The sequence below is a fragment of the Stenella coeruleoalba genome (assembly GCF_951394435.1).
Source record: "Stenella coeruleoalba genome assembly, chromosome: 2".
NCBI lineage: Eukaryota > Metazoa > Chordata > Mammalia > Artiodactyla > Delphinidae > Stenella > Stenella coeruleoalba.
Window position 1 is genome coordinate 37,618,127 of NC_137147.1, and position 25,436 is coordinate 37,643,562.

General features: G+C 41.3%; 2 protein-coding genes across 3 annotated transcripts in view; both read left to right on the forward strand.

The window, feature by feature from the left end:
* Window positions 1–13,111, forward strand: part of GPHB5 (glycoprotein hormone subunit beta 5) — a 35,999-nt gene extending 22,888 nt beyond the window's left edge. Inside the window, exons 3-6 of the mRNA XM_079912568.1 lie at window positions 2,250–2,364; window positions 4,533–4,649; window positions 5,917–7,264; window positions 11,666–13,111. Of these exons, the coding sequence (XP_079768694.1) occupies window positions 7,004–7,264; window positions 11,666–11,854 (450 nt within the window). The 5' untranslated portion in view covers window positions 2,250–2,364; window positions 4,533–4,649; window positions 5,917–7,003 and the 3' untranslated portion in view covers window positions 11,855–13,111. The remainder of the gene's footprint in view (window positions 1–2,249; window positions 2,365–4,532; window positions 4,650–5,916; window positions 7,265–11,665) is intronic.
* Window positions 13,112–18,731: 5,620 nt separating this feature from the next.
* Window positions 18,732–25,436, forward strand: part of KCNH5 (potassium voltage-gated channel subfamily H member 5) — a gene marked incomplete at both ends in the record, with an annotated part of 574,893 nt that continues 568,188 nt past the window's right edge. For both annotated transcript variants that reach the window (XR_013827023.1, XR_013827024.1), the window contains one exon: window positions 18,732–18,796. The remainder of the gene's footprint in view (window positions 18,797–25,436) is intronic.

The following is a 25,436-nucleotide window of genomic DNA, read 5'->3' on the forward strand; positions in this document are numbered from 1 at the left end:
TATCCCATTTAATGTTATATTGATTTATTTTTTTAAGCTTCTAATTCTTTTTATTTCTTAACAGTAATACTTAAAATTAACTTTTTTAATGAAGAATACTTTTTTCATTAAAAAATTGAGATATATTTGACATTAACATTGTATTAGTTTTAGTGATACATGATGATCTGATATATAAAATGATTACTACATTAAGTTTAGTTAACATCCCTCACTACACATAGTTACAAAATTTTTTTTCTTGTGATGAGAACTTTGAAGATCTACTCTCTTTTCAACTTTCAAATATACAATACAGTAATGCTAACTATAGTCATCATTATGAACATTACATCCACAGGACTCATTTATTCATACAGAGACATCCTGTGTCCCATTCATCCAGTTTCCCTCAGTGTTTTTTGTACTTAAAACTGTAGTACAATATTATATTATCAGGGTATTGACATTGATATAATCACCCATCTTGTTTACATTTACTCAGTTTACTTATATCTGTGTATGTGTGTATATTTAATTCTATGCAGTTTTATTACATGTTTTGTTCATTTATTTACCACCACGGTCAAGAGCAGAACATTTCTATCATCACAAAAATTCTACATTTGCCCCTTGTAACCACACCCACTTCCTTCCTATCTCTGGGTCTCCTTGACCACTGGCAACCACTAGTCTGTTCTCCATCTCTAGAATCTTGTCATTTCAAGAATGTTATATAAATGGAATCATACAGTATATAACTTTTTAAGACTGGCTTTTTCACTCCCCATGATTCTCCAGAGATTCATGAGTTGTTGTGTGTTCATTCCCTATTATTGCTGTGTAGGATTCCATGATATGGATGGACCACAGTTTGTTTAACCATTCACCTGTTGAAGGACACCTGAGTTGTTTCCAGTTTGGGACTATTATGAATAAAGCTGCCATGAAAATGTGTACAGCTTCTTACGGGAACATAAATTTCCATATCTCTGGGATAAATGCCCAAGAGTACAATATCTGGGCCATATGTATGTTGGTTTATTTATCACCCTCGCTAGACTGTTGACTCTTTGGGGGCAGGTTCTTAGCTCTGTTCATATTTGCATCACATGTACTTAGCATGTGTCTGACACACGGTAACATTCAATAAAATATGGAAGGACAGAAAGAAGGAAGGAAGAGGAGATAAAGAAAGGGAAGGAGGAAGGAAATCTATCATTACTCTTAGTTATTAGCTATTTCACCTTCATGCCTCTCAACATCATCTTTTTATTTATTTATTTTTAATGAACCCAGTGACTTCAGTGCTAGACAGTGCCTGGCACATGGTAGTACCTTAATAAATATGTGTTAGGTTATATAATGAGAACGCTGGAGAGTAGAACAGCTCTCCTCTTCTCTATCTCCACTCTCCCATCACCCTGCTCCATCTCTCAAGCATAAGCATTGGTGCACACAGGCACACGCACGCATTCTGGGGCTGTGATCCTAGGAACCTTTTTCTGGGACAAAGCCAATAACTAACAAATAAGGTGCTGTTGCTTCAAAGCTTAGCTAACAACAACCTTGGCCTTGTCTGTGCGACCGCCTAGGGAATTACAAATGAAGGATTTGGGGACCCAGCAGCTTTGTGGACTCATTCCAATGAGAATACAGGATGCACTTGAAATAAAGAATGATTCTTTGTGACTCATTAAGCTCCTCTCTGTTCCTCTCTATTGGGCATGTGTCTGCCATGCCCTGCAAATCTATGACATTCAAAAGTGGAAGAGTCAGGCGGAAATAAAAACATTCCACTTCAGCTCCTAAACCATGTTCCCCTTAATCTGAAATAAATCTGTGACAACTGACAGATACTTCTTTCAGAAAGTTGTGGAGAAAGGCTTGACTTGCCTTAGTAAATCATACACAGGCTTCATTATTTTTAGTCTCATTAGAAAAAAACGTTACCATAGCAACTGCACCATCATCTAGGGCAAATGTTACCCCTTTAAATCAATAAAATGAAGAGCTGTCCCACAAATGCCCAGTGCTTCCAAAGGAATAAATGACTTTTCAATAAAATTAATTTCTTTCAGGACTTCACCATTCATCTTCGTTTGTAATCCCAGAGTTTTTTCCCCAACTGAATAAGGGATATTAAAAGCAAAATTCAACTTTGTAAAATCCAAGGCTGACCTTTCTTGTATCTGTTTGCAGAAAATCATTAATTCTTTTACTTCCTTGAAACACATAACTTCATTTGTGGCTTTTTCATTCATCTACAGGAGGCATCATGCTAATTAATTTGGTCCTTGGACAGAGCATTGTGAATTCTGAGAGGACAACGTGGAGAAATGTATCAGAGCACGCATGTCTTTTCTCAACTCTTAAGAGATCATTGTAAGTGATGCAGCAGACAGCAGAGTTCTTGTGGGCCCTCACTTAGTACCTGTGGGACAGAGGTTGGCTCAGTTAGTTTGACTCCATCCTTGGGCAGAACTGAAATTGTTTGGGAGTATTCATGACGATTTATTAATATATTAAAACTTGGTACTGTGGTAAAGTTTGCATCCATGAAGTGTGAGATTTGGACCTTAAAAATTAAATCTAATATGTCAGACCTTTTTTCCTACTTAAAAATGTGTCAATTTTAGTGTCAGCTCAAAACATCACAGACTGTGGGGAAGCATGGTTGGTACCTACCCATGTCTCCTGGTTTCAGAATGCTGAGAAGGTCTCCTAGCCTCCAAAGACTTTGCTTCCTGTATTTTCAGACTCCTATTTTTTTTTCACATTTAATACCTTTGAAATCAGGATATGCCTAATAATTAATGGACATAATTTTTTATTGGCAGATTTTTCTTTCTTAGAGGTACACACGATGATGATGGGGAAAAAAGTAAAACATTTATTGCCTGCTTATCAGATCTCAAGCACTGAGATAAGAAATTTATAGACATTACTTTGTAGGAGGCTCACATGAACCCTATGAAGGAGGCATTTTCAGTTTTGTAGAAAACAAACTCAGTGTGTTATGAGACTCCAAGATCACAAGCTGGCAGGTGTCAGAGTCAGACAAACACAAATCTAGATGACTTTAAGATAATCTGAACCTTTGGATTCTCCATCTGACTTGCCCTCAGCTTGTTATCTTCATAAATAGTTTTGCAAACCTTTAAATGCTGGTGCTAGGAAGGACCTATGAGTCATAGGGTCCAACCCCATCATGTTGCAGAAGAGGAAACTGAGGCTAAGAGAAGTAACTTGCCCAAGGCATTCACGAAAGAAGTTGTGCCACTGAGAATCAGTATGGCTAGGCCAGGGAAGGGAGCTACCAGGCTCTTGCAATATCTCCATCTCCTGCACAGATTGTACACTCCCTAGTCCTCCCTGTCTGGGGCTGCCCACCCTGGACCAGGCCACAACCTTTCAAGGCACTGACACTCAGCTCATTCCTCTGTTTTCACGCTCCCCTAGACCTCAAGATGATTGCTCTCCTACGCCCCTTCTCCGCTCTCCTTACCCCTAGTGAACTTGTATCTTGTGACTCATCCTCCAAGGTAACAATGAATCCATGTGAAGATAATGGAACAAGATGAGAGAAGATTCCTTAGGGCCTGTGCTTGGAGACATTGTGCACATCTTTGCTACAACAAGAGAGGGACTTTAGTGGTGGGAACATCAACAGGAATGGAAGGGAAGGTGGCAGATACAGGCTAAATGGAAAGGAAGGTGGCAGATAGAGATCCTGAGATATTCTGCAGGTATCAGGGCCTTAAGTAGCCTTAGAAATCACACAGCAACCTCTCACTGCCTCTAGAGAGGCAGGTGGCATGGCACAGTGCACGGACTGCAAAATGGTGGCATCCGTATACCATTCCCCTTTCCTACACTCATGATGATGTTGCTGGGCCACAGCCTTCTGCACTGGGAATGGATTCAAGGGCCTTTCTTTTTTTTTTTTTTTTTTGCGGTACACGGGCCTCTCACTGCTGTGGCCTTTCCCATTGCGGAGCACAGGCTCCGGACGCGCAGCCATGGCTCACGGGCCCAGCCGCTCCGCGGCATGTGGGATCCTCCCGGACTGGGGCACGAACCCGCGTCCCCTGCATTGTCAGGCGGACTCTCAACCTCTGCGCCACCAGGGAAGCCCCAAGGGCCTTTCTTAACACAGTGTTCCAGGCGGCACCTTCAATTGACTGCAGTTGATTACGGGGATGAAACAAACCTATTTGCCATCCTCAGTGCTGTCAAAGGCTTTGAAGGCAGGTAGCTTAGAAAATAACTGAGTCTCCATTTCTCCCAATGGAAAAAAGGAGATTAATTAATCTTTGATTTACAGAATTGTTATAAGATTTAGAGACAACATATGTCAGAGCACAGCAGATACCATGGAGTCTGGTACATAGGAGGTGCTCAGTGACTGTAAGTTGTCATCCTTATGAAGTTAATGCTGACGGGGAGTAGTCAGGATGCCACAGCTCTGCATTATAAGGAAGTTGGGGATTGTGAAAGAATGGTACTCTTGGCCTCCCTTTGTTGTCTTTCTTTATCTTGTGACATTGCAGACACAGGTATGAAAGTTTCAGGTCTCATCTAAAAGGGTTGAACAGTCTCAGGTCAGGATGGCAGCTCACCGCTGGTTGGCTAGCTCTTGGCCCAGCAAGTTAGGACTCTCACACCAGGTAAGCAGTCTGTCCCTATAGTACCCCAGGTCTGGTTATGCTACTCACAGGCTGAAGGGCTGAAGAAAGTCCTTTATTCCAAGCCTAGTTCAATTTCTATAAAATATATATAATAATCTGACCCTAGAGATGGGTCTATTGATGGTATAGTGATAGATTCACTAAGGGTTATTATATGTTTTGAAAGAAAAATCAAACCCTTAATGAGTAGCATGTTTATTTAAAGAACACCTTTCTTTGCAGAAAATAGAAATGTTTTAACTTCTTTATTTTGTATCATTTATTTATTTAATGTGCATCTTAAATGGCTTGGGCTATGTCATTATTAGCTATGATATGTAAACTCCTAAAGGCAAGAATGATGTTTGCTTCATTTATTTTTTAGAGCACCCCGAATAATGCCATGAACAATGAGGTTTTTTCATCCATTTACATGCTACAGTTGCAGACTGGAATATAAACTGTATCTCACACTCATAAGGAATACCATTTCATTCTTAGTTTAGACTTTTAAGAACCTGAAATCAAATGAAACAGTTCCATTACAACAGCATTGAATATCCTTACATGCAGCACAAATGGATACTTACTGGTTTATTAATTTTTAAAGTATCAATATTCTTGACTTTCTATTACAAAAGCCTGCCCCAAGTAGAAAATGTGAAAAATGCTGAAAGCTACTTAGAAAAAAAGTCATTTTTAAGTACCATGCTGGAAGATAATCGTGTTGAACATCTTAATATTTTTTTCCTGTGTGATTCATTTTAAAGTGTTATTGATATGATCTAATCCTTAACTCATTTTAAGACATTCAAATGTTTCTTCTCACTGTGATTTCCATCCTTTCAGTTAGCGATCCCATGTTCTCTCCAGGAAGAATTATTGTCTTGTTATCTTTCAATCTATTGAAATGTGTTGTGAGTTAAAGGAAAAAGAGTTTGCCCTGAGCTGCTGGTGACTGCCTCCTGTTTCGAAGGAAAGTTGTGGTTACCGCGAAGGAAAATCTAATCCATCTTGCCCCAGTGCACTTGGTCTCCCAGAGCCAGGTGAACTACCTTTGACTGTTTCCCTAGGATTATGTCACCCACCAAGGTAACTTTCTGTTTCAGTAGGCGATGTTAAGAAACAGAACAACACCCTTTAAGTTAATCACTTTTGGAAAATAGAGAATGGCTTTATATCCCAAGGCTTTGATGTGTTTAGCGGTTCCTGTAAGGCTCTGCCTCCCTTTTGTTTTGATTGACGAGACCTTTCCTATATATTTGAGCAATCAAGCAGCCCAGTAACAGAGGGTAGAGGCATTTACCCAGAGCAGACTTGTACCGCTCATCGTGACTTTCCAAAGCCTTGGGTGCAGGTTTCAGCTTTAAAGAAGAGGCAGCTCCAGTAAAATCAGGTAAGTGCTTCTCCATGCTTGTAACTTCGTTCTACTTGAGGGTGAGTCCAGATAGCCTTGCTAAGGTGACAGATCAGAAGTAGGAACTGGGAGATCAGTTTGGGAATAAATAACTTTGCAGCCAGTTTTAAGTCATAATGAACTGGGGGTGTTCTATAAGTGTAGTGTCCACCCTCATTTCAACATCCAGGTATGTCCTGTCTGGTGGGCCAAGCATGAAAGGAGTGATTCTGGCTCCTGAAAAAGCACAGGAAATGACCAAGACCCAGAGAGGATAGACAGTAGATTGGTAGTTGACAGGGGTTATATTTTAAATACCCGTGATGCTTTCCATCATTTGGCTTTAAATTCACTCACTACGAGGTGCCTATTAGAGTGGAGGTTAGCCCAGAGGGAATTTGTAGCAAGTAGGACACATTCTTATGAATGGCCACCAAGTCAGGTGTGAGGATTCACATCTGCATATCCAAGTTTTGTGGTGGGTTGGGTTAGTAGCAATACGTATGGGGCATACAATTATTGTTTATTTACCTCCGCCCTCCATTCCCCATCCATGATGTTGGAAATATAATTGTGAGCAAAGCATGTAACATAATTCCAAATACCCTGATCTGAATAAGAATTTGTGTGTATCCCTGTATTATGTTAGGATATGCATTACTTTTGGTGTTACTCATAATCTGTGTTCATTTTGAAGAGACGATTGGGACAAACTTCTTTCACCCACAAGTCAAGTCCAGCAGGTGGAATGCTATAAGGAAAAGCCTGAGGATGCCCTTGGAGGGTTGGATGTCTAGTGAGCTCAGTGGGTCCATGGAATCCATATTGGAGCCACTTGGAGGAAACGCTGGGCATTTGTGTTGGAGTCTGTGGGCACTTACAATTTCTTGGCTCATTTCTCCTGAAATGCTAAGAGCGATGTCCCTTTGATAGCGACCAGCACATTGATGGCAGTCCCATGGAGGCAGCTGGATCTGTTAATAAACTCTCTTTCCTCTCCCTCTCGGGGAACAGTATGAGGCTGGCATACCTCTTCCTTGGCCCTGCGGCCCTCCTCCTCCTGGCTGGCTGCGGCTGTGTCCTCAGCACCTCCGGCGGGAACCTGCACACGTTTGTGGGCTGTGCGGTGAGAGAGTTTACTTTCCTGGCCAAGAAGCCCGGCTGCAAGGGCCTTCGGATCACCACGGATGCCTGCTGGGGCCGCTGTGAAACCTGGGAGGTGAGTCCCAAGACAGGCCTAGGTGGCAATGCCTTCAGGGTCAGCCCCTTGGCCTGGTTCTTAAGTATTCACTTTTTAACCAAATGAGTTAGAGCTGGGGTATCTACCTTTTCCTGTGGAGCAAACAAACAAACACACACAAAACAGCTACATGGTATCCTCCAAAAATAATCTGAAAAAAACAAGATACTGCCCATCTAACAAAGCATTGATAAAATTAATAATTTGATTGACACAGGGTTGTCTATTGGGGAATCATCTCTGGGAGGTCAAGATGTGCTATCTTTCTACCCATTTTATAGATGACATGGAAGAATTCAATTGGTGGCTGACTGCAGTCATGTAGGGGGTCAGTGGAAAGTTCGGACTTGGTGCAAGCTTGTAACCCAAACTCTTCCCTGTATTCCTCCACCAGTGAAAAGGCCAGCCAGTTACTGACAGAGGCCCTGAGCTAAGCAGCAGGCGAGGGCGGGTCCCTCCTCAGTGCCTCATCCACAGCCCTACTCTCTTCCCACCCCCTGGAGTAATTCCTGGGGCCCCTCAGGGATTATCACTGACAGATCCGTTAAGGCCCTTCATATACTATTATATCCAGCTTTTTAAGAGACAATACATTTAAAATGGGATAAAAATCTCAAAATTAGAACCCTACTGGGCTGAGAGGAGGAGATGTTTGAGGTGTGAGGAGAAACAGGGCCTTTCAGCATCCCATCAGATCACACCGTATAGTGACTGCTGCCTCTTCCCACTAGGGCTGGAGTTGGCTCCTAGTGAAGCACTAGATCTGATTTTGTCACCCTGACTCCAAAGACTGTTAATGACCACCAAGTACTGCAAATTCAATAACCAACTTTTAAGGTCCTCAGCAATATGGCGTCTGCCTATTTCCCCAGTGACTACACATATTCTTAGTTCTGCCTAAGAGATTGGATTTTTTTTTTTTTTTTTTTTTTTTTTTTTTTTTTGCGGTACGAGGACCTCTCACCACTGTGGTCTCTCCCGTTGCGGAGCACAGGCTCCGGACACGCAGGCTCAGCGGCCATGGCTCAAGGGCCCAGCTGCTCTGCGGCATGTGGTAATTTCCTGGACCCCCGCATCGGCAGGCGGACCCTCAACCACTGCACCACCAGGGAAGCCCTCTTTGTTTTTTTTAAACATCTTTATTGGAGTATAGTTGTTTTACAATGGTGTGTTAGTTTCTGCTGTATAACAAAGTGACTCAGCTATATGCATGTGTATACCCCCATATCCCCTCCCTCTTGCATCTCCCTCCCACCCTCCCTATCCCACCCCTCTCGGTGGTCACAAAGCACAGAGCTGATCTCCCTGTGCTATGTGGCTGCTTCCCACTAGCTATCTATTTTTCATTTGGGAGTGTATATATGTCCATGCCGCTCTCTCACTTCATCCCAGCTTACCCTTCCCCCTCCCCGTGTCCTCAAGTCCATTCTCTACGTCTGCGAAGAGACTGGATTTTAAAGGTTTTATTCAAAGCTCCTCATGAAATCATACTTTTGGTCCTTTTCTCATATTCCTGCTCGTGTTTATTCCTCGGTGCCTGTCTCCAGTGCCCACTCCCCTAAGCCTTTTCTGACTCTCTGCTCAGCCCATGTCCATCGTCTACTTTTTGTCTTACTTCCTCCCCACTCCCCACAGTAGGTTTTAAGTTTTTCGAGGGTAGAGGTTCATTCTTGTGCCTTTCACAGCTCTTGTCAAATGACATGTACAAACAAGGCATTCGGTAAATGTTGAACTATAAGGGATGGATCCCCTCCTGGAGTCATGCATCCTCTCGCCTAACTGAGCCAGCTTAGAAGCCCACAAGCTCCATGAGAAGACACTGCCATTAGGAAAAGCGTCCTTCTATTCAGGGACTCAGAGAGCAACCTGCTGTCACTTGGATAAAATTATGGCCCCGGGATTGGAATTGGATTATGGTGGTGAAACCTCTAACTTAAATGAAATGACCCCACCAAGCTCGCTTCATTTTTTTCCATCATTTGGGGGCTTGAAACCTAACAGTGAGATGAAAATTCGGTTGTTGCAGATACTGTGGCTGTCACATGACATCAGACTTCTGCGGGAAACTTTCTTGTATTCAGGGCGTGGTCTGGCAGTGCCTTCCCCTGCTCACAGCTGTGTCAGGCTATTGGGAACTCTCTGTGGGCCAAAATCTCAAGTTACCATTTCCCCTTAATTCACCCCATCTTCTCTTGCCCTTATAAATCAGTGAATGGCTTTAATTGGGTAATGGTCACCCGCAGGAGGTTAGGGACTCTGCTTTCACTGGAGAAATGGAAGCACTGAGACTGTGAAAGAGCAAGATTCTCCTTAATGTCAGCAAGCTTTTATTTATGCCTTTACTGTGCTCTGAAAAGGGAGGTTACATCTAGAAAATAAATAAAAGAATGAGATTTAGTTTCCCCACAATCTGAAAGTTTCTGAGATACAAAGCACTTATTTTTGGTAATTTAACTGGGAAGCCTGTCTGAAAATAAGGGTGTTCATGACGACAAAGTGGCTGGATTTACTTTGAAGGTGGAACTATTGCTGAAAATAACCTTTGTTCCTGGTCTGGGTTTAGGATTACCAGAGTTCGCAAAAAGCCCAACCAAACCGAGCCAGGAGGCCACTTAAATTTGAATGTCACGTAAACAACTGTTATTTTCTTTTTGATATAAGTCTGTCCCATGCAATATTTGGGACATACTTATACTAAAAAAAATAGTTGTTTATTTGATATTCAAATTTTACTGGGCAACCTGTATTTTATCTGGCAATGCTGCCTGGGATTCCAGATTACTGAGGGTAAGAGGACATGAAGCGAACTGAGAAAGGGTAAAATGTTACCTGAGAAATAGGAGGAAGAAGTGCATATTGAGTTCAACTCTTCTACATGGTCCTTGACAGAGGCAAAGCCATTATTTCCATGAGATGCATGTAAGAACTTCATCCTGGGCCTCCATTAAACATATTTCATTTGCCCAGGACAAGTGTAGCTGTTGTCCTCTGAAAGCTTGTTCATTGTTATTCTTATTCTTATTGAATACTTCCTTACTCTTATAATTGCTCTGATAAGAACAATAGATTACATTTACTGAACACTTACTTGGTGCTCGGCAGGTATTACATACACCATCTTACCTTATCTCCACAGCAAGGCTGGGAGGAAGGTATTTCGTTTTACAGTTGAGGAATCTGAGGCTTCAAGAAGTTAAGTGGATTTTCCAAGGTCTCCAGCAAGTGGCAGAACAGGGATTCAAGCTCAGTGGCTCTGACTGCAGGGTTTGAGATTTTAACTACTACTTTGTGCTGGTTTCCTGATCTGTATGCTCTGTTTATCAAAATGAACTTTGGATGCATGATTTCTAAAAGGTGAAGGAAGGAAGGGAATCCCTCGGTTATCAGAACCAGTGCACAGGGCATTCAGGAACCTGCCTTGCTCTGTTTTCTTTCACTGATTCAACGAATAGTTGTTGAGAACCTCCAGGGTGCCAGGTATCTCTAGGGAGTAGAGGCACAGCAGTGAGTAAAACGGGCAAAAATCCTTGTCTTAATGCAGTTTTCTTTCTAGAGTGGGAAAAATACAACACAACTAAATAAAACGCATAATATGTCACAGGGTGTTGACAAGTGCTACGGAGAAAAATAAAGCAGGAAGAGGGCGAGGAAGTGGCAGCGTGGGAGGGGAAACTTGGCAACTTTAAATAGGACGGTCAGAAAAGGCTTTCCTGGGAGGGTGACGTTTGAACAAAAACCTAAGGTCGAAGAAGGAGTGAATCACAAGGGAGAAGAGCGTTCCAGGCAGAGGGACTAGCAAGGGCAAAGGTCCTGGGGTGGCACTGTTCCTGGTGGGTTTGGGGAAAAAGCAGGAGACTGTTGCGGCTCGAGCAGAGTGAGGAAGCCAGCAAGACGGGGTCACTGGGGACATGTCAGAGGTGAAGGTGCAGGGAAGATGATGTAGGGTCTTGAGGGTGATTGTAAGATCTTTGACTTTTGCTCCCAATGAGATAGGAAATCATAGAGGCTTTGAGCAGAGGGGAGATAGGATCTTACATTTTAAAAGGATCTCTTGGGGCTGCCCTGTCATAAATAGACTATAGGGGGTAAAAGAAGAAGTGAGGGGACCAGTTAGAAGGCTTTTGCAATGATCAAGACTATCCATTTGCTAAGTATTTATTTAGTACCTACTCTGTGCCATGGGCTCTTCTGGCAGTTCGGGATACGTGAGTGAACAAAACCACCTTCCTGCTTTCAGGAATTTGCTTTCTACTGGGAGGAAATATATTAACAAGTAAAGAAACGAATAACAAGCTAGTCTCTGATAGTGATAAATGGTCAAGAACATGAAACACGATGCTATGTTCTAATGGGTTTTCTGTTTTCTACCTGTGGGGACAGAAGCCCATTCTGGAACCCCCCTACATTGAAGCCCATCATCGAGTCTGTACCTACAATGAGACAAAACAGGTGACGGTCAAGCTGCCCAACTGTGCCCCGGGAGTCGACCCCTTCTACACCTACCCCGTGGCTGTCCGCTGTGACTGTGGGGCCTGCTCCACTGCCACCACGGAGTGTGAGACCATCTGAAGCTGGGCGACCCTCAGAACACAGCTGGCGGCCTGCGGCCTCACGGACCCACCTGCACGGGCAGCACAAGCAGCTATACCCCCTGCACTCAAGGACTGTTTAATTTCGACCCTACTTGTGGAGGAGGTTACCTGTCTCCCTGACCCACCCTCAGGCGCCAGGCCGAGGCAGCATACTTATGCTAAAAATGCAAAACAACATTTGTGCCTTCGCTAAGATAATTTCTCTGGTCCACACACTGCAACTTAATTTTTCTTTACCTTGACTCTCAGAACATAATTCATATATCACAACCCTCCTCCAATTTGGATTTTTAATAAGCCAATGTTTTAAATGCATTGGGCATAATTAGGAGACGGGCCTAGAAAGACTTTAAATTCTCATGTCTTAGGTAATGACGGGTCTCCAGCTGGATTTATGATTAAAGCGCCAGAAATTAATAAAACCAATGTTTTAGTCCTTATGGCCTCCAAGAAAATCCAGGTGCAAGCTCCCTTAGAGAAAATACTTTCTTTTCCTTTTAACTGAGCAATTACCGACACAAGAAATAGAGACTGCTCAGATTAAAAAAGGGAGGACGATAGAGGCTCAAACGGAAAGGTGTCTGGATTTGGGTGATTCTTTTCCCAAGCAAAATTCCCAAGGTCCCTTTAAGATCCTTATAAAGAGAACCCTTTGTGAATAAAAAAACTCAGAAAAAAATATGTAATCAGAGCTATCATATACACTTTAAAAAAAAAAAACCTCACGAAACTAAACTCATGTTTTTAGACTCATGTGATGCTCTCCCAAAGCCATGCCCCAAATGACCAATCACAATTATTCTTTCCAACTGGGCATATTTTAAATTTAAATTGTAATTTTTTAAACTCAAAAGTTTTACATGTTTGTAGGGGTAAAAGTGTACTGCTGACTCAGAGGAAAAAGTCTGTGATTGTCTAGCTCTTGCCCTTGCTAAAATCTTACAGCAGCTGATTCTCTGTGACTTTAAAAAAAAAAAAAACTAATGTTACACAGGTGTCTTTAATTCTGACATTTTTGGGTTTGAAATGAACCTTGTTCCTTTTTCACATTATGCCAGGAAAATCTGTATTAATGCCAATAAAGCATGTCCTCTGTCTTTTGAATTCATGAAAACTTTCAAAAAAGTCTTTTTCATCTTTAAGACCCTTGGAATAACAACAACAAGCACGCTTAAAATGAACTGCGAGGTTATTTTTACTTGCACATTAATTTAGGATGTCATATTTAGTAAGGGACACCGACAGATGACTGGGTACCATGAGTCCCAAAGGTGGCTCAATCTGTATTTACATCCCTGGCATTTCGTCACTAGGAACCAGGGGTCCTCCTTGAATGAGGAATCAATGAGTCCCCATGAAAACAGTAAAGCAAATGTTAGGACTGATGGTCCAGGACTGGGATGCTGAGGTGGACGACCAGGAACAAAGGACAAGAGCAAAATCCATCCCAACCTTCAGTGCAGATCTGTTGGCAGGCAAGAGAGCTGCTCTAACATGAAAAGTACTTGAGTGCCTTGGGCTCTCTGCTGGGGTGGAGAAGGGGGATTAAGGATAATACTGGAGGGCACCACTCAGGTGTTTTCAACCCACCCCTAAGGACTTCCCTCAGGAGTTTCTGGGAGAAAAAGCTGCTTCTTAAAGAAACTTAGGGGAAAAAGCAGAGGCAGGAAGGGCTTGCCAGAATTTGAGAAAAGATGACTGTAGCATCCTTAAGGTTCCTGGTGGGAAACAAATGATATACTGCGGTTGCATATTGAGGAGAATTCAATGAAGAGACTATTTACAAATGTGAAGACAGAGTTGAGGAAACCCACAAGGGGGTGGTGAAACACTCCTAAACACTTGTTTGAAGCAATGGGTAACCTAGGCCGAAGGACCAGGAAGAAGTGATGATCAGGCCCCAAAGACAACTGTAGGAGAGGAATGCCTGACAGGGGCTGTGGCTTTTCGTAGGAGGATGCAGCCTTACCAATGTGAGGCCTGGGAAGGAGGGAGGTGAGCAAATACTTCAGCCTCACTCTGCTCCCACGCCCTGATCTTCTGCCGAAGCAAATGGGAAGGCAGAGAGTAAGGGAGCCCATTGGTTCAGCTCATAAATGTTGGCAGCCTGGGAAGCAGGTAGGAGAAGAGTGGATCTAAGGGGGCCAATGGATAAAATCACCCATAGGTATCTTATGGGAAGCTTAGTGGAAATGCCATAGGCAGTCGTGTTGGCCACGAGAGCCATAAATCCTGCAGCATCACAGTTACTCAGTAAGACTCCTCTGTGATGAGTTGGGATGGGATACACGTGGAAAGGTATGTGCTGGCTAATACAATATTGACAACATTTGAGAGATGTGGGAACAATGGTAATTATCAGGACTGTGGATGAATTGGTTGTTGAGTGCAATCAAAGCACTCAGGGCTTTGATTGCCCTGAGTGAAAGGGCAATGAGGCTTCAAATGAAAGCCTCGCTTCAAGAGTCTCTTCTCCTGAAGCTGGAGGGCAGACTGTGCTGAAATTCAGGCCTCAGACCTAATTGGAAGAGCAGGTGAATCATCAAAAAGGCTGAATCCATCACCCTGGCAGTCTCCTATACTTAACGTCCTCATAGGGAGGGAGCGGGACACAGGGACCTGCAATGGGGACAACCCCTAGATGAGCTTGAGGTTCCCTTGCTGAAGGGGCCGGCTCCTTCTTCCTAGAGGAGGCCAGCCTCCGGTGCCTGGAGACCAGGCTGAGGCCCCATCTGAGGAGGCTGCTTTACATGATGATAACTTGCCCGCCTCAAATACCATCTGCAACCCCTCATTTATTCTACATGGATAGTTAGGGTCAAGTCTCAGCATGACCCGGCTGGGGAATGACTTTCCCTGTGGTGGGAGGAATGAGATTTTCCACTGAAGGAAACTCAGGACTTGACTAATGCAGACATGGATCCAGGGAATGCGCTTGGGAACGGATCTTAAGGGTGTCAGATGGGATGAGGGGGAGGGTGGCAGAATATAGGCCCAGATAAGAAGAGTTTATTGGGGCATCCTCTCATGACTCAGGATTTTGCATCTTCATAAGGGAAGCTGGATCTCGTTCCAGTTTGCTGTTGGGATGGCTCCCTAAAGCTTGGAGGAATTGGTGGCTTACATGAATGAAGAGAAGACGCCAGACTGTCCTGGCAGAGTATTTGAGGACTAAAGGCTCAGAGAAGGGGGCCTGCTATCTTCACTTGGAGAGTTCATTGGATATTCCCCTCTCTAAAGCCATGAGGAATGCACAGGTGAAGGACTTCTGCATCACAGAAAAGCTTGATAGTGGCTGTCCTTTGTCGACTGGGTTGATGCCAGGAGGAACTGCCATGGACCGGGCTTCCTGGTATCAGCAGAGGTGAGAGGGGTCTAGAATAACAGAGACCTGGTGGTACCATGTAGCTGTCAGAGGCAAGGTGAACGTAGTTGCCGTAACAGGCAGAAAAGCTGCAAAAGCAACTGGAGGGCTCTAATCCGCAGGATCTGTGGTGCTGGCTAAGACAACTTCTACAGTAAGTATTTATTACAATCAGAAACATTATTAATGAAAAGGGGGAAATATCTGTCACTGATAAACTTGAATCTTTTTCAAATCTCTCTCTTCCCTCTTCCCGTCTTCTCCTCTGCCATTCTCTTTTTCTCCCTCCCTCACTTCCACGAATATTTATGAACTATAGTTTTGTGCAAGGCACTGTGTTTGGGGAGTAAGATATAAATATTGCTACCATTTATGGATTTCTTACTATAAGCAGGACCCTTTATATTAATTCTTTGTAATTCTGTGTCAACCATGCTCACAGGCATTGTAATTGCCATTTTACCGTCACCATTTTGCAGACGATGAAACCAAAGCTCAGAGAGGCCAGGTAACCTGCCCAAGATCAGATAGCTGATTGGCGGCACATGCCAGGTTTCTCTGGGCCAGAACTAAATTCTTTCCATTGGAGCATGATGGCTTTTTGGAGTGTTCCTTCCAAGTTGTTCCTGCCTGGAGAAGTCTTTGAGTTTACTGACGTTGGACAGTCTCTCACCATGACAAACATGTGTGCAGCCTCTTCTGGAGGAAACTCAGTGCAAGCGTGGGTTGTTTTATGGAGATTGTAATTTTTCTCTGGTTTCCTTTATAACCTCTAGCAAGATAGTGCTTTGCTACAGCTCAAACCAAAGCTTATAACTGGAGAGACTGAGGGAGAAAAGGAGCAGAGCCTCAAAGGGAAATTCAAAGAGACTGCTGCGGAGATGAAGGCTGTGTGCCCTCAACTCATCTCCCAGGCAATGTGGACACTGGCAGAGGGATGGTGGTCCAGTGCCTATTGGGGGAGCTCTAGATAAAACCAACTCTCAGCAACTCCTTACTCTTGGAAATATGTTTATTTTGCAATTAACAAAAGGTAAAGAGAAGGAGAATTTCCTAGATTTTTTTTTCGTAAGAGCATTTTTCAATGGAGAATGTAAGTGCTCACTGCTCACTCTACCTCTGGGTTTATTAGTTCCACTGATTGAATTCATGCTTTCCTTCTTCCACTGATTAGGAAATGAATGAGCCACCAGAAAAGTGCTAACTTCTGCTGAAGTGACTCAAAGAACTGTTCAAATTAATTAGGTTTTAACTATACTAAAAAGCATTTCTCAGATAGTAAATAAACTATATATCTAATCGAAAATAATGTGGCATTGATGAGAACAAATTGCATTTCATCAAGTTTTCCAAGAGGACTGATTGTTTTTTGCATTCAGGAGACGTTTTTTCTTTTTTTAAAAAATAAGTTTATTTATTTTATTTAGTTTTGGCCGCATTGGGTCTTCACTGCTATGCACAGGCTTTCTCTAGTTGCGGCGAGCAGAGGCTACTCTTCGTTGCGGTGCGCGTGCTTCTCATTGTGGTGGCTTCTCTTGTTGCGGAGCACAGGCCCTAGAGCGTGCAGGCTTCAGTAGTTGTGGCTCGTGGGCTCTAGAGCACAGGCTCAGTAGTTGTGCTCCAAGCCAGGAGACATTATCTTAAAAATAATATGTACCTTATCCTTTTTTGAGTTTTGTTTTCTTCAAAATATTAAAGCAAATTATTAAGAAGTAACTTTAAAAGGATTCTTTAGCAAATTCTGAAAATTTTATTGTCTATTGAAAATTTCTACTAGAGAAACAGTTTACTGCATTAGAAGAATTCGGTCCTTATTGGCAAGATGAATCTTCTGGCAATTCTCTTACAATGATCTCATTTTGTTTTAATGAACAGGGTTGCTGGCAATTGTGTACAGGGAGATCTAAAAGGCTCAGTGGGTGGTTGTTGTGATCCTGGAGTATCTGAAGGGGGTGCTAAAGACCTGTGAGGAGGTGATGTCTAACAACAGGAAGAAGAAATAGGGAAAGGATGAGAAAAAGAGGAGCAGGTGCACAGCACTGTGACCAGTAGTGTAAGCAGAGACTTGTTCCAATGTTAAGGAATTTAGAGGGACTATTCGAGTCTCTAGGTCCTCATTAGCAGGAGAAGAGCAAACAGTTCCTAAGCTCTTTGGCTTTATTTTTGGCTCTAAGTTCCTCTGGCTGTCTTTCTTTAGCATATTGAATAATTGAGTTTTTAAAAAAAAGCTTCCTGATACACAAGATCAATTATATGCTTTGACCTTGAGTGTGGGCCATTGGGGCTTCTGGAAAGTCATTCAAACCCCAAATACAACCTCTCCCAAACAAACAATCAATCAAATACACACACACACACACACACACACACACACACACACAACCTTCCCCAAAAGAGAAAAAACATTTTGCTTCAACAAAGAATATCAATATTACCAAGATGAGAATGGTAATTTTTTTTTTTTTGGTGATGCTGAAGATATGATTACCAGCAAGGGATAAATATAAATATCCTTGAGTCACAAATAATATCATACAACTTAAAATCACTTGAAAGAGCATTTATTCACTTAAACTCTCTATATACACAATAAAGGATATTGATGAATTATTATCAGTCATTATCTCTCTGAAGTACACATGCAGAATTATGCACTTAAAATAGAAATTTAATCCTCTGAGTTTGCAACTTCTTTCCACAGGAAATGCATGAACAGATCACACTTTCTTGGTCTCTGTTGCTCATGCAGAGATTATCAAGATATGGAGAGGTGCATCCTCAAAGGAAGGTGATCTAAGCTTCTAGGCTGTTCTGAGCCTCCATCTTCCATTATCCTCTTGGCATCTGCATATCAAAATTAAAATATTTGGGGAGACCAATTTTACTGAGTGGAATTAAGACATCCGGCATTTAAAAATATGTTGTCTTTAAGAGGAAGATTTTGCTCAGCTTTTGGCTCCTGTTAGAACAAGCTTAGGAAGCTAATGCTGAAAATCTCCCCATTGAAACATAAGCACTAGTTAATGAGAAAGTCCAGTTGAAACTGGTGCCAAATTTCAGCGTGAACAAAATCTGAGCCACCTTCTGGACAAACCAAAAGGAACTGATGTACCATAATTTCCCCCATGCCTGTCTCTACGCTGCAAGTTGCAGATCAGTGGAGTAGAAGTAAGTGGGCTCTGATCAGGGGGCTTCTCCGGCACTTGATTATTTCAGTGTGCTTAATTCAGTAGAGGGCTTTCTGATTTCTTGGACTGGGATTTTGTTTTACTGTTGCAATAAAGGGACTGGGAATCAAACGTTTAAAAATGATAAGTAAATGGATTCTTAAAGAGAGATCGATTGTTGATGCCAGTTTTCTTGTCCTATTAGTTTCTTAGGAAGAAGAAAAAATAGGCTTTATTTTGCAGCCTGGGGAAGGGAGTGAATGGATGGAGGTGCAGGGCTCCAGGAGGACGTGCAGTCCCTGGGGTAAGAAGCACTTTTTGGCACCTTGCACTGGTGGTTATGACCAAGAAGTAAACGGTACATTTGCAATAATGAAAATCATCTTTGGTAAGACTTTGTTTTTGGATTTGACTAAATTCTTCCAAGAATGCTAGCCACTTCGGGTAGCCAAGCTGCTCCCAGATGTAAAAGCTGTCCCACTTTAAAAGCTGTACCCAATTTAAGGATATCTTGGGACCCAAGTGTTTTCCTGCAGCCTCAAGCATGAAGGAACAGCCGACTGACAGGACCAGAGTCAGAGCTTTAGGGGGCAGAAGGTTGTCCTTCTCAGAGGAAGTGGTCCCTTAGCGACGGTACCTGCACAAAGACATCAGGTTCTTATTCTGGGATGGAATCACTGATACCCTAGCTAAAAAATTAGTAGCCATTTGTAGGTACAAAAGAAGTGGTAATCCTTGTGCTCTTTCTTTGTTTGAAAGTAGGTATGATTTCCTTCAGAACTTATGCAGCAACAATGGAATTTGAATAAGATAATAGGCTTAAGCGTGTGTGTGTGTGTGTGTGTGTGTCTGTGTGTGTGTGTGTGTGTGTGTGTGTGTGTGTACACTTTTCAATCTTTAAAGGGCTCTTGGGGTATGGATGGGGTGAACAAAGCATGGTCCCCCGTAATGTTTAGTAAAAAATACGTTAAGTGATAACAACTCTGGTCTGTGCTTAGGGCAATAAAGATATAAATCTGGGAGACGCCCTTTGTAGAGGACAAGCTATAGTCAATCCTTACTCTGGCCTCTAGAGCACTATCTAGAATATTGTCTTAAGCAATGAACAACAAAGCTGTACTAAAAATTTTATGCCTCAGAAATGTGTTTTATCTTCATTTTATAAGTTTACATTACATGATATAAATCTTTCTTTTCTTTTTAAAATTTTAATTAATTTATTTTTTAACATCTTGATTGTAGTATAATTGCTTTACAATGTTGTATTAGTTTCTGCTGTGTAACAAAGTGAATCAGCTATACATATACATACATCCCCATATCTCCTCCCTCTTGTGTCTCCCTCCCACCCTCCCTATCCCACCCCTGTAGGTGGTCACAAAGCACCGAACTGATTTCCCTGAGCTATGCAGCTGTTTCCCACTAGCTATCTATTTTACATTTGGTAGTATATATAAGTCCATGCCATGCTTTCACTTCATCCCAGCTTACCCTTCCCCCTCCCTGTGTCCTCAAGTCCATTCTCTACATCTGGGTCTTTATTCCTATCCTGCCCCTAGGTTCTTCAGAACCATTTTTTTTTCTTTTAGATTCCATATATATGTGTTAGCATACAGTATTTATTTTTCTCTTTCTGACTTACTTCACTCTGTATGACAGACTCTAGGTCCATCCACCTCACTACAAATAACTCAATTTCATATCTTTTTATGGTTGAGTAATATTCCATTGTATATAGGTGTCACATCTTCTTTATCCATTCATCTGTCGATGGACATTTAGGTTGCTTCCATGTCCTGGCTATTGTAAATAGAGCTGTAATGAACATTGTGGTACATGATGCTTTTTTGTTTTTTTTTTTTTACACTTAGAGTTTTATTTCTTGGCCATTTTTTTAAAAATCTTTATTGGAGTATAATTGCTTTACAATGGTGTGTTAGTTTCTGTTCCATAACAAAGCGAATCAGCCATACATATACACATGTTCCCATATCTCTTCCCTCTTGCGTCTCCCTCCCTCCCACTCTTCCTATCCCACCCCTCCAGGCAGTCACAAAGCACCGAGCTGATCTCCCTGTGCTATGTGGCTGCTTCCCACTAGCTATCTACCTTACATTTGGTAGTGTATATATGTCCATGCCTCTCTCTCGCTTTGTCACAGCTTACCCTTCCCCCTCCCCATATCCTCAAGTCCATTCTGTAGTAGGTCTGTGTCTTTATTCCTGTCTTACCCCTAGGTTCTTCATGACATTTTTTTCCCTTAAATTCCATATATATGTGTTAGCATACGGTATTTGTCTTTCTCTTTCTGACTTACTTCACTCTGTATGACTGACTCTAGGTCTATCCACCTCATTACAAATAGCTCAATTTCGTTTCTTTTTATGGCTGAATAATATTCCATTGTATATATGTGCCACATCTTCTTTATCCATTCATCCGATGATGGACACTTAGGTTGTTTCCATCTCTGGGCTATTGTAAATAGAGCTGCAATGTACATTTTGGTACATGACCCTTTTTGAATTATGGTTTTCTCAGGGTATATGCCCAGTAGTGGGATTGCTGGGTCATATGGTAGTTCTATTTTTAGTTTTTTAAGGAACCTCCATACTCTTCTCCATAGTGACTGTATCAATTTATATTCCCACCAACAGTGCGAGAGGGTTCCCTTTTCTCCACACCCGCTCCAGCATTTATTGTTTATAGATTTCTTGATGATGGCCATTCTGACTGGTGTGAGGTGATACCTCACTGTAGTTTTGATTTGCATTTCTCTAATGATTAGTGATGTTAGCATCCTTTCATGTGTTTGTTGGCAATCTGTATATCTTCTTCGGAGAAATGTCTGTTTAGGTCTTCTGCCCATTTTTGGATTGGGTTGTTTGTGTTTTTGATATTGAGCTGCCTGATCTGCTTGTAAATTTTGGAGATTAATCCTTTGTCAGTTGCTTCATTTGCAAATATTTTCTCCCATTCTGAGGGTTGTCTTTCAATCTTGTTTATGTTTTCCTTTGCTGTGCAAAAGCTTTTAAGTTTCATTAGGTCCCATTTTTTAATTTTTGTTTTTATTTCCATTTCTCTGCGAGGTGGGTCAAAAAGGATCTTGGTGTGATTTATGTCATAGAGTGTTCTGACTATGTTTTTGTCTAAGAGTTTTATAGTGTCTGGCCTTACATTTAGGTCTTTAATCCATTTTGAGTTTATTTTTGTGTATGGTGTTAGGAAGTGTTCTAATTTCATTCTTTTACATGTAGCTGTCCAGTTTTCCCAGCACCACTTATTGAAGAACCTGTCTTTTCTCCATTGTATATTCTTGCCTCCTTTATCAAAAATAACGTGTCAATATGTGTGTGGGTTTATCTCTGGGCTTACTATCCTGTTCCATTGATCTATATTTCTGTTTTTGTGCCAGTACCATACTGTCTTGATTACTGTAGCTTTGTAGTATAGTCTGAAGTCCAGGAGGCTGATTCATCCAGCTACGTTTTTCTTTCTCATGGTTGCTTTTGCTATTTGGGGTCTTTTGTGTTTCCATACAAATTGTGAAATTTTTTGTTCTAGTTCTGTGAAAAATGCCATTGGTAGTTTGATAGGGATTGCATTGAATCTGTAGATTGCTTTCGGTAGTAGAGTCATTTTCACAGTGTTGATTCTTCCAATCCAAGAACATGGTATATCTTTCCATCTGTTTGTATCCTCTCTAATTTCTTTCATCAGTGTCTTACGGTTTTCTGCATACAGGTTTTTTGTCTCTGTAGGTAGGTTTATTCCTAGGTATTTTATTCTTTTTGTTGCAGTGGTAAATGGGAGTGTTTCTTTAATTTCACTTTCAGATTTTTCATCATTAGCGTATAGGAATGCAAGAGATTTCTGTGCATTAATTTGTATCCTGCTACTTTACCAAATTCATTGATTAGCTCTAGTAGTTTTCTGGTAGCATCTTTAGGATTCTCTATGTATAGTATCATGTCATCTGCAAACAGTGACAGCTTTACTTCTTCTTTTCCGATTTGGATTCCTTTTATTTCTTTTTCTTCTCTGATTGCTGTCACTAAAACTTTCAAAACAGTGTTGAATAATAGTGGTAAGAGTGGACAACCTTGTCTTGTTCCTGATCTTAGAGGAAATGGTTTCAGTTTTTCACCATTGAGAACAATGTTGACTGTAGGTTTGTCATATATGGCCTATATTATGTTGAGATAAGTTCCCTCTATGCCTATTTTCTGCAGGGTTTTTACCATAAATCGGTGTTGGATTTTGTCAAAAGCTTTTTCAGCATCTATTGAGATAATCATATGGTTTTTCTCCTTCAATTTGTTAATATGGTTTATCACATTGATTGATTTGCGTATATTGAAGAATCCTTGCATTCCTGGAATAAACCCACTTGATCATGGTGTATGATCCTTTCAATGTGCTGTCCGATTCTGTTTGCTCGTATTTTGTTGAGGATTTTTACATCTATGTTCATCAGTGATATTGGCCTGTAGTTTTCTTTCTTTGTGACATGCTTGTCTGGTTTTGGTATCAGGGTGAGGGTGGCCTCGTAGAATGAGTTTGGGAGTGTTCCTCCCTCTGCTATACTTTGGAAGAGTTTGAGAAGGATAGGTGTTAGCTCTTCTCTAAATGTTTGATAGAATTTGCCTGTGAAGCCATCTGGTCCTGGGCTTCTGTTTGTTGGAAGATTTTTAATCACAGTCTCAATGCCAGTGCTTGTGATTGGTCTGTTTATATTTTCTATTTCTTCCTGGTTCAGTCTTGGAAGGTCGTGCTTTTCTAAGACTGTGTCCATTTCTTCCAGGTTGTCCATTTTATTGGCATAGAGTTGCTTGTAGTAATCTCTCATGATCCTTTGTATTTCAGCAGTGTCAGTTGTTACTTCTTTTTCATTTCTAATTCTATTGATCTGAGTCTTCTCCCTTGTTTTCTTGATGAGTCTGGCTAATGGTTTATCAATTTTGTTTATCTTCTCAAAGAGCCAGCTTTTAATTTTATTGAATCTTGCTATCATTTCCTTCATTTCTTTTTCATTTATTTCTGATCTGAAATTTATGATTTCTCTCCTTCTGCTAACTTTGGGGTTTTTAGTTCTTCTTTTTCTAATTGCTTTAGGTGTAAGGTTAGGTTGTTTATTTGAGGTGTTTCTTGTTTCTTGAGGCAGGATTGTATTGCTGTAAACTTCCCTCTTAGAACTGCTTTTGCTGCATCCCATAGGTTTTGGGTCGTTGTGCTTCATTGTCATTTGTTTCTAGGGTTTTTTGATTTCCCCTGATTTCTTCAGTGATGTCTTGGTTATTAAGTAGTGTGTTGTTTAGCCTCCATGTGTTTGTGTTTTTTATAGGTTTTTTCCTATAATTGATATGTAGTGTCATAGCATTGTGGTCGGAAAAGATACTTGATACGATTTCAATTTTCTTAAATTTACCAAGGCTTGATTTGTGACCCAAGATATGATCTATCCTGGAGAATATTCCATGAGCATTTGAGAGGAAAGTGTATTCTGTTGTTTTTGGATGGAATGTCCTATAAATATCAATTAAGTCCATCTTGTTTAATGTATCTTTTAAAGCTTGTGTTTCCTTATTTATTTTCATTTTGGATGATCTGTCCATTGGTGAAAGTGGGGTGTTAAGGTCCCCCACTATGATTGTGTTACTGTCGATTTCCCCTTTTATGGCTGTTAGCATTTGCCTTATGTATGGAGGTGCTCCTTTGTTAAGTGTGTAAATATTTACAATTGTTATATCTTCTTGGATTGATCTCTTGATCATTATGTATTGTCCTCCTTTGTCTATTGTAAGAGTCTTTGTTTTAAAGTCTATTTTGTCTGATATGAGAATTGCTACTCCAGCTTTCTTTTGATTTCCATTTGCATGGAATATCTTTTTCCATCCCCTCACTTTCAGTCTGTATGTGTCCCTAGGTCTGAACTGGGTCTCTTGTAGACTGCATACATACGAGTCTTCTTTTATTTTAAAAATTAATTAATTAATTTTTGGTTTCATTGCGTCTTTGTTGCTGCGAGTGGCAGCTACTCTTCATTGTGGTATGCAGGCTTCTCCTTGCAGTGGCTTCTCTTTTTGCAGAGCATGGGCTCTAGGCACATGGGCTTCAGTAGTTGTGGCACATGGTCTCAGTAGTTGTGGCACATGGGCTTAGTTGCTCTGCAACTTGTGGGATATTCCCGGACCAGGGTTTGAACCCACATCTCCTGCATTGGCAGGTGGATTCTTAACCACTGAACCACAAGGGAAGCCCGCGGGTCTTGTTTTTGTATCCATTCAGCTAGCATATGTCTTTTGGTTGGAGCATGTAATCCATTTACATTTAAGGTGATTATCAATATGTATGTTCCTATTACCATTTTCTTAATTGTTTTGGGTTTGTTATTGTAGGTCTTTTCCTTCTCTTGTGTTTCCTGCCTAGAGAAGTTCCTTTAGCATTTGTTGTAAAGCTGGTTTGGTGGTGCTGAATTCTCTTAGCTTTTGCTTGTGTGTAAAGGTTTTAATTTCTCTGTGGAATCTGAATGAGATCCTTGCTGGGTAGGGTGGTCTTGGTTGTAGTTTTTCCCCTTTTATCACTTTAAATATGCCTTGCCACTCCCTTCTGGCTTGCAGAGTTTCTGCTGAAAGATCAGCTGTTTACCTTATTGGGATTCCGTTGTATGCTATTTGTTGTTTTTCCCTTGCTGCTTTTAATATTTTTTCTTTGTATTTAATTTTTGATAGTTTGATTGATATGTGTCTTGGTGTGGTTCTCCTTGGATTTATCCTGCATGGGACTCTCTGCGCTTCCTGGACTTGATTGACTGTTTTCTTTCCTATATTAGGGAAGTTTTCAACTATAATCTCTTTAATGTTTTCTCAGTCCCTTTCTTTTTCTCTTCTTCTTCTGGGACCCCTATAATTCAAATATTGGTGCATTTAATGTTATCCCAGAGGTCTCTGAGACTGACCTCAATGCTTTTCAATCTTTTTTCTTTATTCTGCTCTGCAGTAGTTATTTCCACTGTGTTATCTTCCAGG